Source organism: Mustelus asterias, chromosome 16, assembly GCF_964213995.1.
Source record: "Mustelus asterias chromosome 16, sMusAst1.hap1.1, whole genome shotgun sequence".
NCBI lineage: Eukaryota > Metazoa > Chordata > Chondrichthyes > Carcharhiniformes > Triakidae > Mustelus > Mustelus asterias.
Window position 1 is genome coordinate 102,427,746 of NC_135816.1, and position 13,923 is coordinate 102,441,668.

The window sequence follows — 13,923 nt, forward strand, 5'->3', positions numbered from 1 at the left end:
AGAATTTTTTTTAAAATAAATGGTTGGGCGAGGTGGCGGTAGTTTTGTCGTTACTCCAAGATGGCTGCTGTTATGACGTCAGTCCAATATGGTGGTTACGCTGTCGTCACCCCCCTGGGCCCCAGAATCCCACCAACGAGCAGCGGAGGACTCCGGGTTGTGCACAAGAGGTGACACTGGGAGGAGCTGCAGCAGCAGGGGCCGGGAGGGGAAACAACAGCGGAATTAGTCAATTTTCCCCAAAGTCTTCCTCAGTTCAATTTGCTGAGAGAGACTGGGAACCTCAACAAATTCTAAACTTCAGATTTTCAAGTTCCTCCCCATCCATACACCCACACAACAAGAACCATTCTCTCAGCAGCAGCTTCACTCTCACTCTGTGTCTACCCTTTTTCGCATCAACTCTGCTCCCAGATACTTTACACCGTTGTATATTACAATTCAAACTTTATAACATTTGCCAGTTAATACTTCTTCAAGGGGCAAACAGTCTGCATCGTAAACATCAATTACATTTCCACCTGGGCTAGGGTGGTATATTTACATTAACTAATTTCACAATAATGCTCACACAATTTTAAATTTGCTTGTGTTATTCGTCCAGTGTCCCTCAGAATGATTAGAGTTAGATTGACATGAATCCTCTTTGGTCTCTGAGTGTGAGTGTGCGTGTAAGAAAGTCTGTGTTTCTTTGTTTCGGTCTGGGTGTACTTGCCATTGGAGTGTCTGTGTGTATGTCTCCGAGTTTGCATGTGTTTGTGAGTAATTCTGTGTTTTTCTGTCTGCACGTCTCTGCGTGTCAGTAAATGGTGAGAGTGTGGATGTGTCTGGGTTTCTGTCTGTGAGAAAGTCTGTGTTCATTTGTGTCTGCCTGTGAGCATGTTTTTTTTTAATGCAAAAATGACATGAAACTGGCTGGCGAGAACTTATTGCAAAGAACAAAGAACAGTACAGCACAGGAAACAGGCCCTTCGGCCTTCCAAGCCTGTGCCGCTCCTTGGTCCAACTAGACCAATCGTTTGTATCCCTCCATTTTTTGCCCTTCCCTAATTGCCCTTGAACTGATTGTCTTGCTGGTTCGTTTCAGAGGGCAGTTTAGAGCAAACGACATTGCTCTGCCTCTGGAGTCACATGTAGGTCAGGCCAGGTAAGGACAACAGATTTCCTTCCCAAAAGGGCATGGGTGAGCCAGATCGTTTTTTTTTTCAACAATCACAATGATTCCATGTCATCAGCAGATTCTTATTTCCAGATATTGTTTATTGATTTTAAACTCCACCATCTGCCGTGGCGGGATTCTAACCTGGGTTCCCAGAACGTTAGCTGAATTACTGGATTAATAGTCTAGCGACGATACCACTAGGCCATCGCCTCCCTGAGTGTGTCGGTGTGTGTTTGTGTGTGTGTGTCAGTTTGTGTGTATGGGGATATGGGTGTGGGATGTGTGGGTACGTCTTTGGGTGGATGTGTGTAGGCGTGCGATGGGTATGGGATGTGACTGTGTGATGTGGATGTGACTTTTTTTTTGTTTTTTTTTCCTGAGCAACAGGAAATGTGAAACCGGGAATAGGTCGCAGGGAGACCTGGGACGGTCTTTTGCCCAATAAATTTGAACGGGGAGGTAACCCGAGACTCTACACATGTAGATGCTCCCACCCTTCCCCCTCCTCTAACCTAAAAAAAAAACTCGGTGTGAGAGCAGGTGAGATTTTTTTTCTTTTTCTTTTCTCTTTCGTTTCTTAGTAAGGGAAGTTAGCAAGGATGTCAGTGCAGGCAGTGCAATGTTCCTCCTGTGGGATGTTTGAGGTGAGGGACACCATTAGTGTCCCAGCTGAGTACACCTGTAGGAACTGCACCCAATTCCAGCTCCTTGAAGCCAGTGTTAGGGATCTGAGCTGGAACTGGATGAACTCAGGATCATTCAGGAGGCAGAGACAGTTATAGATAAAAGCTACAGGGAGGTTCATACTCCTAGGAATGAAGATACTTGGGTGACTGTTAGAAGGGATAAGAAGCAGTCAGTGCAGCGATCCCCTGTGGCCGTTCTTCTGTATAACAAGTATACCGTTTTGGATACTGTTGGGCAGGACGACTTACCAGGGGTAAGCCATCGGGTACAGGTCTCTGGCACAGAGTCTGTCCCTGTTGCTCAGAAGGGAAAGGGGGGGAGGAGTAGAGAATTAGTCATTGGGGACTCCATAGTTGTGGGGACAGATAGGAGATTCTGTGGGAGCGAGAGAGACTCGCGGTTGGTGTGTTGCCTCCCAGGTGCCAGAGTCCATGGGGGGGTGTGGGGGGGGGGGGGGTGGGGTGGGTGGGGGGGGGATTTGCGAATGCTCTTCGGGAGGGTTTAAACTAATTTGGCAGCGGAATGGGAACCTGAATTGTTGCTCCAATGTACAGGAGGATGTGAGTGGTGAGGTCATGAATAAGGCTTCAAGGTCGCAGGAGTGTACCGGCAGGCAGGAAGGTGGTTTGAAGTGTGTCTACTTCAACGCCAGGAACATCCGGAATAAGGTGGGTGAACTTGCAGCATGGGTTGGTACCTGGGACTTCGATGTTGTGGCCATTTCGGAGACATGGATAGAGCAGGGACAGGAATGCTTGTTGCAGGTTCCGGGGTTTAGATGTTTCAGTAAGATCAGGGAAGGTGGTAAAAGAGAGGGAGATGTGGCATTTTTACTCACGGACAGTATTACGGTGGCAGAAAGGACGTTTGATGAGGACTCGTCTACTGAGGTAGTATGGGCTGAGGTTAGAAACAGGAAAGGAGAGGTTGGGAGTTTTCTATAGGTCTCCGAAAAGTTCCAGAGATGTAGAGGAAAGGATTGCAAAGATGATTCTGGATAGGAGTGAAAGTAACAGGGTAGTTGTTATGGGGGACTTTAACTTTACAAATATTGACTGGAAACGCTATAGTTCAAGTACTATAGATGGGTCAGTTTTTGTCCGATGTGTGCAGGAGGGTTTCCTGACACAGTATGTAGATAGGCCAACAAGAGGCGAGGCCACATTGGATTTGGTACTGGGTAATGAACCAGGCCAGGTGTTAAATTTGGAGGGAGGTGAGCACTTTGGTGATACTGACCACAATTCAGTTACGGTTACTTTGGCGATGGAAAGGGATAGGTATATACCGCAGGGCAAGTGTTATAGCTGGGGGAAAGGACATTATGATGCGATTTAGGATGCATAGGATGGGGAAGAAATCTGCAGGGGATGGGCACAATTGAAATGTGGCGCTTGTTCAAGGAACAGCTACTGCGTGTCCTTGATAAGTATGTACCTGTCAGGCAGGGAGGAAGTCGTCGAGCGAGGGAACCGTGGTTCACTAAAGAAGTTGAATCTCTTGTGAAGAGGAAGAAGGAGACTTATGTAAAGATGAGATATGAAGGCTCATTTAGGGCGCTTGAGAGTTACACGTTAGCCAGGAAGGACCTGAAGAGAGAGCTAAGAAGAGCCAGGAGGGGACATGAGAAGTCTTTGGCAGGTAGGATCAAGGAAAAACCTGAAGCTTTCTATAGGTATGTCAGGAATAAAAGAATGACTAGGGTAAGACTAGGGCCAGACAAGGACAGTAGTGGGAAGTTGTGCGTGGAGTCCGAAGAGATAGGAGAGGCACTAAATGAATATTTTTCATCAGTATTCCCGCAGGAAAAAGACAATGTTGTCGAGGAGAATACTGAGATACAGGCTATTGGACTAGATGGGTTTGAGGTTAATAAGGAGGAGGTGTTAGCAATTCTGGAAAGTGTGAAAATAGATAAGTCCCCTGGGCCGGATGAGATTTATCCGAGGATTCTCTGGGAAGCTAGGGAGGAGATTGCAGAGCCTTTGGCTTTGATCTTTATGTCATCTACAGGAATAGTGCCAGAAGACTGGAGGATAGCAAATGTTGTCCCCTTGATCAAGAAGGGGAGTAGAGACAACCCTGGTAATTATAGACCAGTGAGCCTTATTTCTGTTGTGGGCAAAGTTCTGGAAAGGATTATAAGAGATAGGATTTATAATCATCTAGAAAGGAACAATTTGATTTGGGATAGTCAATACGGTTTTGTGAAAGGTGCCTCACAAACCTTTTTGAGTTGTTTGAGAAGGTGACCAAAGAGGTGGATGAAGGTAAAGCAGTTGATGTGGTGTATATGGATTTCAGTAAAGCGTTTGATAAGGTTCCCCATGGTATGCTATTGCAGGAAATACAGAGGCATGGGATTGAGGGTGATTTTACGGTTTAGATCAGAAATTGGCTAGCTGTAAGAAGACAGAGGGTGGTGGTTGATGGGAAATGTTCATCCTGGAGTTCAGTTACTCGTGGTGTACCACAAGGATCTGTTTTGGGGCCACTGCTGTTTGTCACTTTTATAAATAACCTGGATGAGGGCGTAGAAGGATGGGTTAGTAAATTTGCGGATGACACTAAAGTCGGTGGAGTTATGGACAGTGCGGAAGGATGTTGCAGGTTACAGAGGGACATAGATAAGCTGCAGAGCTGGGCTGAGAGGTGGCAAATGGAGTTTAATGCAAAAAAGTGTGAGGTGATTCACTTTGGAAGGAGTTACAAGAATACAGAGTACTGGGCTAATGGTAAGATACTTGGTAGTGTGGATGAGCAGAGAGGTCTCGGTGTCCATGTGCATAGATCCCTGAAAGTTGATAGGGCTGTTAAGAAGGCGTACTGTGTGTTGGCTTTTATTGGTCGAGGAATTGAGTTTCGGAGCCAGGATGTCATGTTCAGCTGTACAAAACTCTGGTGTGGCCGCACTTGGAGTATTGCGTACAGTTCTGGTCACCGCACTATAGGAAGAATGTGGAAGCATTGGAAAGGGTGCAGAGGAGGTCTTATGAGGAAAGGCTGAGTGACTTGAGGCTGTTTTTGTGAAAGAGAAGAAGGTTAAGAGGTGACTTAATAGAGGCATACACGATGATCAAAGGATTAGATAGGGTGGACAGTGAGAGCCTTTTTCCTTGGATGGTGATGGCTAGCACGAGGGGACATAGCTTTAAATTGAGGGGAGATAGATATAGGACAGTTGTCAGAGGTAGGCTCTTTACTCAGAGAGTAGTACGGGCGTGGGATGCCCTGCCTCCAACAGTCGTGGACTCGTCAACATTAAGGGCATTTAAAGGGTCATTGGATAAACATATGGATGATATTGGAATAGTGTAGGTTAGATGGGCTTTAGATTGGTTTCACAGGTTGGCGCAACATTGAGGGCCGAAGGGCCTGTACTGCGCTGTAATGTTCTATGTTCTATGTGATTTTGTGTGTCTGTGTGTATGATCACATGTATATATGTGTGTTTGTATAATTATATGTTTTTCGCTGTATCTTTTGCGTCAGTGGTTGTGTAACGTTGAGATGATAAAGCAGAAAGAAACGTGTCATTTTTGGAAGAGAATCACTTAACTGACCTGTGCATTCTATATGTTAACAGTTCCAGAAATAATTGAAGTATCCTTCACCATCTGTGCATTTTTCTGGGCCTGTATTCCTTGGTTTTCGAAGAGTGAGGGATGACAGGGAATTTTCACTCGTGGCATGGTGTCGAATAAGGGGGCACAGCTATAAGATAAAGAGCCAGTCATTTAAAACTTGGGTGCAGATACATTTCTTCTCGCAGAATCAGTGTGAGGAGTCTCAGGAATTCTCTATCCGAAAGGGTCGTGCAAGTTGTATCGGTTGAAGTTTTTTAAAGTGGAGCTGGATAAATATTTGATAGCACTTGAGGGCTATGGGGAAATGGCACAGAAAAGGAGCTGATGTTGGCATAGATCAGCCATGATCGCACTAAATAGTGGGAAAGGTTTCAAGGGCCTGGTGGTCCATTCATGCTTCTGTGGCAGATGGAGTTTAACGTGGATAAGTGTGAGGTCATGCATTTTATTCGCAAACATGGAAAGACAACTTATTGTCTGAATAGGGAGAGACTTCGGGGTGTTCCGGTGCAGAAGGATCTGGGTGCCCTCTTTCATGAGTCACAGAAAACTAGTATGCAGGCACAAAGCAAATAAAGAACGTGAATGGAATTTTGGGATTTATAGCGAAAGGAATACAATATAAAGATAAGGAAGTATTGTTGCAACTATACAAGGCATTGGTAAGGCCGCACCTGCAGTATTCTGCATAGTTTTGGTCTCCTTATTTGAGGAAAGATGCAGTGGCATTGGAGGCAGTTCAGTGGAGGCTCTCTTGATTTCAGAGATGAGGGGTTTGTCGTATGAAGAGAGATTGAACAGTTCAGGCCTATACTCTCTGGAATTTAAAAGAATGAGTGGAAATCAAGTTGAGGTATACGAGATGATAAAAGGTATGGATAAGGTAGACGTGGAGCATTTGCTTCCTCTTGTGGAGCATTTTCGGATGTCATAGTCGTAGGATAAGGGGTAACAAATTTAAAAAATAATTGAGGAGATACTACTCCCAAACGATTGTGAATCTGTGGAATTCGCTACCCCAAAGTGCGGTGGCTGTTGGGACAGTGAGCAAATTTAAGGAGGAGCTAGATAGACTTTTAATTGGTAATGGGTTGAAGGGTTATGGGAGGAAGGCAGGAAAATAAAGATAAGGAGCATGTCAGCCATGATCGAATGGCAGATCGGACTTGATGGCCAAGTGGCCCAATTCTGCTCCGATATCTTACGAACATATGAACTTTTCAGTTTTGTGTTCATGTTCATGTTCTTTCTGTTTCAGAGTGCAGTTCTCCAGGGGCCAGTGTTGGTACTATAGCTTTTCCTGAAATGCTGTAAAAACCTCTGCTTTTCTATACAAGGCACATTAACAAAATATGCGGATGAAAAGAACCTTGCCAGCATCCCAAAATGTGACGGGGAGAGGCTAGATCTTCACAAAGAAATAATCCAATTGGTTGAAAGGTGGCACCTGCAGTTCAATACAGAGAAATGTGAAGTTCAGAATTTATTTATTTCTGTCATAAGTAGGCTTACATTAACACTGAAGTTACTGTGAAAATCGCCAATGCGCCACACTCCCGCGCCTGATTGTGTAAACTGAGGGAGGATTTAGCACGGCCAATGCACCGAACTATCCACCGCTCAGACTGTGGGAGGAAAACAGATCACCCGGAGGAATCTCACACAGACATGGGGAAGTGTGCAAACTCTGCACAGACAGGGACCCAAGTCTGGAATCAAACCCGCGTTCCCAGTACTGTGAGGCACCAGTGCTAACCACTGTGCCATTATAGTATCAAGGATGTGTAGAGCGAATACAAAATAAAGGGTACAATGATAAATGAAGTGCTGGTGCAGATCGAACTTGTGTGCATATTTGCGTATGTCACTAAATATGGCAGGGCAGGTTGTGGCAATAATAAATCAAGCTTACAGTATCACAAGTTGGTTATTAGGGACACAGAGAGTATGGTCAATGAGTTAATGTGCAACTTGCATCAGGCACTAGTTCAAGTTACTACATACGCTGACATGAGGTCTACAGGGAAGGATATGTAAACATTGCAGCGAGCTTCAAAACGATTCACGACAATGGTCACAGGGATGAAGAACTTGTGTTATGAAGATTTGATCAGCGAAATTGGGATAGATTTGATTCGAGAATGGAAGGCGGAGATAGATTGAACAGAGCTGTTGAAATTCATGAGTGGTCTAGCCATAAAAAATAAGGGGACGAGTTTCCAGTTAGGAAAGATCAAGAACGAAACATGACTGAATCGAAGTAAAAGCAAAATACTGCGGTTACTGGAATCTGAAAACGAAACAGAAAATGCTGCAAAATCTCAGCAGGTCTGACAACATCCATGGACAGAGAATGGAGCCACGGTTTCGAATCTGGCAGCCTTTCTAAGAACTGAATCAAAGTAGTCGGAAAAGAAGCAGAAGCAACATAAGTAATAATATGCTCACACTGCGAGTGAGAAGGATCTGTAATGCCTGAGTGTTGTTGCACTCAGTTTACTTCAACCATTTGGATGACATTTAGACTGTTACTTGATCAGAAGGAATGTGCAGGGCTGCATTGCAAACTGTCACAACTTGAAGGGTCTTCACCAAATGTTGTTTTGCTTTGGGGAAAAGCATTACATTCTTAGACAGCAAACATCGGGAACTACCTCTTGGTTGCTTTCAGTTGGGTTTTTTTTGCACTCATTAATTGGATAATTGATGTGAGCGGATATTTGGCAGCATTCCTGACCTGCTCTCTGAACTTGGACTGAGTCGCCCCATATATAAATGTGTTTGTGCAGCAACTTAAATTCCGCAGCATCCATCCGACCTGTTCAAATATAAATTCAGAATCGGTATAATCTCCGGGATATGTCCCTGTTATGTTATAACGTAAGAAATCTATGACGTGCACCAACCACAGGAGAATGAAGCTGCCAGATAATGTGAAGAGTAAAATCACAGACTTCCTTCTACTCTCCATTTCTGGGTCACTGTGATTCTCTCCCTTACTCTGACCCCTTAGTCCCTTACGGACTCGACTGGCCACTAAAATGTGTCTGACTGTCAGAGCATTGAGCAGCAGAATTAGAGTGAATGGGAGCAATGGTGTACAAACCTTATCAAACCAGTCAAATAGGACCCATCCCAATTCAGTAAAATAGCTTGGCTTATCAACACAATCCCATGGAACATTATTGATTATTTTTCCAGGTTCATATATAAAGTAGAATGGGATGTTTTTTGAACAGAAGAAAATGCCGGTTGTTGCTAGAACAACAGCTGCCGTTTTCTTGGTGCAATATCGTGTTTTCAGTTGCTGGCAACAAATGGCCACACAGCGATCAAAGGAGAAAGTGACGGTGAACCAGACAGAAGTGTCTGTGGCTACACGGAGCAGTACACCAATAACACTACACACAGGCGTGATGCCGAGGAAAGATATTGGGAAATAATAAAATTTGAGCTGCCACAGTATGACCTCAGTGATAATGACCAGTAGATCCGCCATTGCCATGGCAATCAGGTATCGAGTGGTGCAGCTAGAGAGTCCACACTTTCCCCTGGACAGGATCACAATTCCCAGTAAATTGACTGTAAGAGAAGCGAAGAGAGATAATGTTATTGATCATAAATTCTCGCTTCTGAATCAGACGGTTAGGAAAATAATTTTGTACCAAATAGGCCTGAAATGGGAGTCAGTTAGTCTGCTAAACTCTGACCAAAATATTACTAAGAAGAGGCTAAATTTCATATATTATCTGGACCTAAAGTCAACCATGAAATATCTGACACTCCCAGCGTTCGACCCTCGATGGGACCTGTTATCTCTGATTTCTTACGAGCTAAAGGACTTTCAAAGTAAATGTGAACCAAATAGGGCAATCTAGAACAAGAGGTCACAGGTATAGGTTCAGAGGCGGTAGATTTAAAACTGAGAGGAGGAGGAACCACGTCTCACAGATGGTGGTGAATTTGTGGAAGTCGCTGCTCCATAGCATGGTGGAGTCAGAATCATTGAATGGTTTCAAGAAGGAGAAATATATATTTCTAACAAAATGGGAGGAGGGAATATGGGGAACAGGTGGTGAGGTGGATTTGAGACCATGGAGAGATCAGCCATGATCTGGTGGAATGGTGGAGCAGGCTCGAAGTGCTGAATTGCCTACTTTTGCTCCTAATTCCTATGTTCCTATCTTACGAATATCAAAGAAGATTATGACCGTTTATTCAAGCATTTTTTTTTATAGAAACCCTACAGTGCAGAAGGAGGCCATTCGGCCCATCGAGTCTGCACCGACCACAATCCCACCCAGGCCCTACCCCCACACCTTTACCCGCTAATCCCTCTAACCTACGCATCCCAGGACTCTAAGGGGCATTTTTTTTAACCTGGCCAATCAACCTAACCCGCACATCTTTGGACTGTGGGAGGAAACCGGAGCACCCGGAGGAAACCCATGCAGACACGAGGAGAATGTGCAAACTCCACACAGACAGTGACCCGAGCCGGGAATCGAACCCGGGACCCTGGAGCTGTGAAGCAGCAGTGCTAACCACTGTGCTACCGTGCCGCCCCCAAAGGGTGGCATGGACGAGTTGGGCCGAAGGGCCTGTTTCCATGCCATAAACCTCTATGACTCTATAACCTCCATCTCTGGAGTGTGGGAGGAAACTGGAGCACCCGGAGGAAACTCACACAGACATAGGGAGAACTTGCAAACTTCACACAGCAACTCAAGCAGGGAATCGAACCCGGGTCCCTGGCACTGTGAGGCAGCAGTGCTAACCACTGTGCCGCCCTCCATTTGAAGGGAACGTTCGTCCAACAAGTATCTGCTCCAATCTGTGGTGTTTACAGAAAAGCTGCACATCTTTATACGATGTTCAGAATTTGATCTGACATTGCATAGGGGTTAATGCTTAACTTAGGTTGATGGATGATGGTAATTTGACTTATACAGGGACTCTCGCTGGGGTCAATGCCCTTCAAAATGTGCATGGACGTTAAGGAATCATAAAGCAGAAATCTAATGTGAAAATGTACAGATAGATCCAAACTGAGAATAAAGTGAATACAGGGAAATAATTCAACAAATTCCTGAAGATAATAATCCGAAATAAAAAAAACTAATGGCATCAAAATATTGGTATGAACTATATAAATGTATAAATGTCAACGCTCGAAACAGGAAAGCAATCTACTCGGCACATTTGCTAATGGTAAGTTAATTTCACTCTGGGTAACTTTCAATTGCTGCATTGCTGCATGAACAATATGTTCGCTAATATATGTTGGACAATATGTGACTTGTTGGGTAACAGGGGGCTTGGGGTGTGGGGGAACAGAATGACAGAATGTTTCAAGAAGCAACAAGTATTAATCTGATGGTAACAATCTAAACAATGCATTAGAGATCATTTCTAGAAGAGCGGGATTGAGAAAAGAAGCGATTCAACGTACTGTAACTGCTGTTGGGTTGTTTCAATGTTAGCAACTAATTGGCATTTGTCTCTTTGAGACAGATCAATAACAACAGCACGAAATGTCCAGACAGTTCACTCTATAACTCAACACCTTCAATGGAATGGAGTGACCAGTCAACAAAAAGGCATAATTTCAAAATAGAATAGAAAATCACGGAATATCGGAGCAGGAGGAGGCCATTTGGCCCTGCGAACCTGTTCCACCATTCAACATCATCATGACTGATCGTCCACCTCAATAGCCTAATCCTACTTTCTCCCCATAATCTTTGATCCCATTTGCCTCAAGGGGCGATATCTAGCCGCCTCTTGAATATATTCAATGTGTTGGCACCAACGACTTCCTGAATCAATTTAGTGACTCCTAGTATTTAGAAATGTACATTAACAGGTGTTCCCTGTAAAACATGATAACTTGTATCAGCTTTTCCTCGCTATTTAAGCTTTAAGTTTATTTATTGTGTTACAAGTAGGCTTACATTAACACTGCCATGAAGTTACTGTGAAAATCTAGTCACCACACTCCGGCGCCTGTTCAGGTACACGGAGTCAGCATTCAGCATGGCCAAAGCATATAGCCAGCACGACTTTCAGACTGTGGAAGAGGAAACCTGAGCGCCTGGAGGAAACCCACGCAGATATGAGGGGAATGTGCAGACTGCGCATAAACAGTGACACAAGCTCCAATCGAACGCCGGCCCGCGGCATTGTGAGGCAGCAGTGCTAACCACTGTGCCACTCTAGTTTCCAGGACATTCTACACTGACAAAAAAATCACAATATTACTTGGTCACTTGGATCAGATACTCCGACTGGGTTAGCGACACACACTTTGTATCATTCTAGACTGGCAGATAATCCAAGTAAGACATTGCCACTGGTTTAGGTAGAGCCCTTTGCATTTGTGAGCCATACTCAGGACTAGTTAACACGAGTAGATACTCATAGTGATATATGAGCACTACGGTCGGGATTTGCCCTCCAGTTAGTGATCGAAACTCAGCATAATATGTGGTCACTGGCGCAGGTAAATAATTTTGCTTCGTCAGCAGCGAACATTAAAGTTCCACACACACATATACCAGAAGTAATATATGGTTATTGGGGTCAGGTCATCTACAATCATTAGTGGCCAGTGCAATACCACACATCACTGCTGTTAATCATTGCGTTCCTGTTAACAAAGAACAGAGAACAAAGAACAATACAGCACAGGAACAGTCCCTTCGGCCCTCCAAGCCCGCGCCGCTCCCTGGTCCAAACTAGACCATTCTTTTGTATCCCTCCATTCCCACTCCGTTCATGTGGCTACCTAGATAAGTCTTAAACGTTCCCAGTGTGTCCGCCTCCACCACCTTGTCCAGCAGCGCGTTCCAGGCCCCACCACCCCTCTGTGTAAAATACGTCCTTCTGATATCCGTGTTAAACCTCCCCCCTCTCACCTTGAACCTATGGCCCCTCGTGAACGTCACCACCGACCTGGGGAAAAAGCTTCCCACCATTCACCCGATCGATGCCTTTTATAATTTTATACACCTCTATTAGGTCAACCCTCATCCTCCGTCTTTCCAGTGAGAACAACCCCAGTTTACCCAATCTCTCCTCATAACTAAGCCCTTCCATACCAGGCAACATCCTGGTAAACCTCCTCTGCACTCTCTCTGAAGCCTCCACGTCCTTCTGGTAGTGTGGCGACCAGAACTGGGCGCAGTATTCCCAATGCGGCCGAACCAACGTTCTATACAACTGCAACATCAGACCCCAACTTGTATACTCTATGTGGTTAATGACCCACATTCTGTACTATTCTTCAATGACTGACCAGCTTGTCACATATTCCACTCTTCTTAATGACCGACACAAAACCTGATTTTACTCTTACTCCCACTAATGCCTTTGTTTAGCGAGTTTCAACTCAGTAAGGATTCTTTCAACATTGCAAGACAGTCCACTAAATGAAGTAAGTTTATAGTTCCAAGTGCTGCAAATTATAAACTCAGCTCATTGCTAGTTGAGGAATAAAAGGTAAAAAGTGCTGGGCCCTGCAGAACGCTGATTACTCGATCAGCATGTTCCTCGGACACAGTAAAACAAGAGAGCAGCTCACACGCAAGTTGTGCTAAATCCCAATGCAACAGTCACTTACCAGGAGGGCCAATTATTGCAAGAATCACGTGGAACATTCTATCAATAAGTATAAATGTTTCACGCATTTTCCCTATGAAATGACTTCTCCCTCTTTCAGCAAACAATGTCTCCGTCCGAACTCTGAACTGATACATTGCAACATCAGTTAATATATACACTGTGTGTTCGCCCTGGGGATGTTGATGTTGCAAAGTAGTTTATACTTGTCTAATTTTAAGTTTGAACAAACGAGTTGCGACACCGGGTTCAATTCTTGTGATAAAAGTTACAAAAGCACAAAGAATAAAGAAGTACAAAGCAAAGTACAACACAGGAAAATATTCTTCGGCCCTTCAAGCTTGTGCCAAAATGATGCTCTAACTAAATTAAAAAACCCTTCTGAATGGAGTTTAAAAACAGGAATGTTATGGTGCAGTTACATAGGGTGCTGGTGAGGCCACACCTGGAGTACTGTGTACAGTTTTGGTCTCTTCCTTGCGAAAGGATATACTAACGCTGCAGGGGATGCAAGGGCGATTCACTACGTTAATTTTGGAGTTGAGAGGGTAGACATATGTGGAGAGGCTGAGTAGACTGGGGCTATACTCAGTGCAATTCAGAAGAATGAGGGGGACCTATAGAAACGTATAAGATTATGAAAGAAAGAGGGACGTTGTTTCCACTGGTGGGTGAAACTAGAACTAGATAGCATAGCCTCAAAATTAGGGGGAGCAGATTTAGGACTGTGTTGATTAAGAATTTCTTCACCTAAATGGTTATGAATCTCTGGAGTTCCCTGCACAGTGAAGCAGTTGCGGCTGCCTCTTTAAATGTTTGTCAGACAAAGGTCGATAGATTTTTCCACAGTGAAGGAATTAAGGGTTA

General features: G+C 44.4%; 2 protein-coding genes across 2 annotated transcripts in view; both read right to left on the reverse strand.

Annotated features, from left to right (window-relative positions):
* Positions 1-13,148, reverse strand: part of LOC144505328 (cystatin-B-like) — a 339,685-nt gene extending 326,537 nt beyond the window's left edge. Inside the window, exon 1 of the mRNA XM_078231447.1 lies at positions 13,142-13,148. The gene's annotated coding sequence lies outside the window, so the exon portion shown is untranslated. The remainder of the gene's footprint in view (positions 1-13,141) is intronic.
* Positions 8,087-13,136, reverse strand: LOC144505427 (putative G-protein coupled receptor 139). Its single transcript, XM_078231537.1, has 2 exons — positions 13,058-13,136; positions 8,087-9,018 (listed from the first exon to the last, which is right to left on the reverse strand). The coding sequence occupies exons 1-2, from the start codon at positions 13,122-13,124 to the stop codon at positions 8,087-8,089; spliced, it is 999 nt and encodes a 332-aa protein (XP_078087663.1). The 5' UTR covers positions 13,125-13,136.
* Positions 13,149-13,923: the final 775 nt, after the last annotated feature.

What these genes read in the sequence shown, in the direction of transcription:
- LOC144505427 (XM_078231537.1), bottom strand. Translation starts at nt 13,124, where the DNA reads ATGCGTGAAACATTTATACTTATTGATAGAATGTTCCACGTGATTCTT. An exon ending in TGCAATAATTGGCCCTCCTG is followed by an intron (nt 9,019 to 13,057) that starts GTAAGTGACTGT and finishes CTTCTCTTACAG; the next exon opens with TCAATTTACTGGGAATTGTG.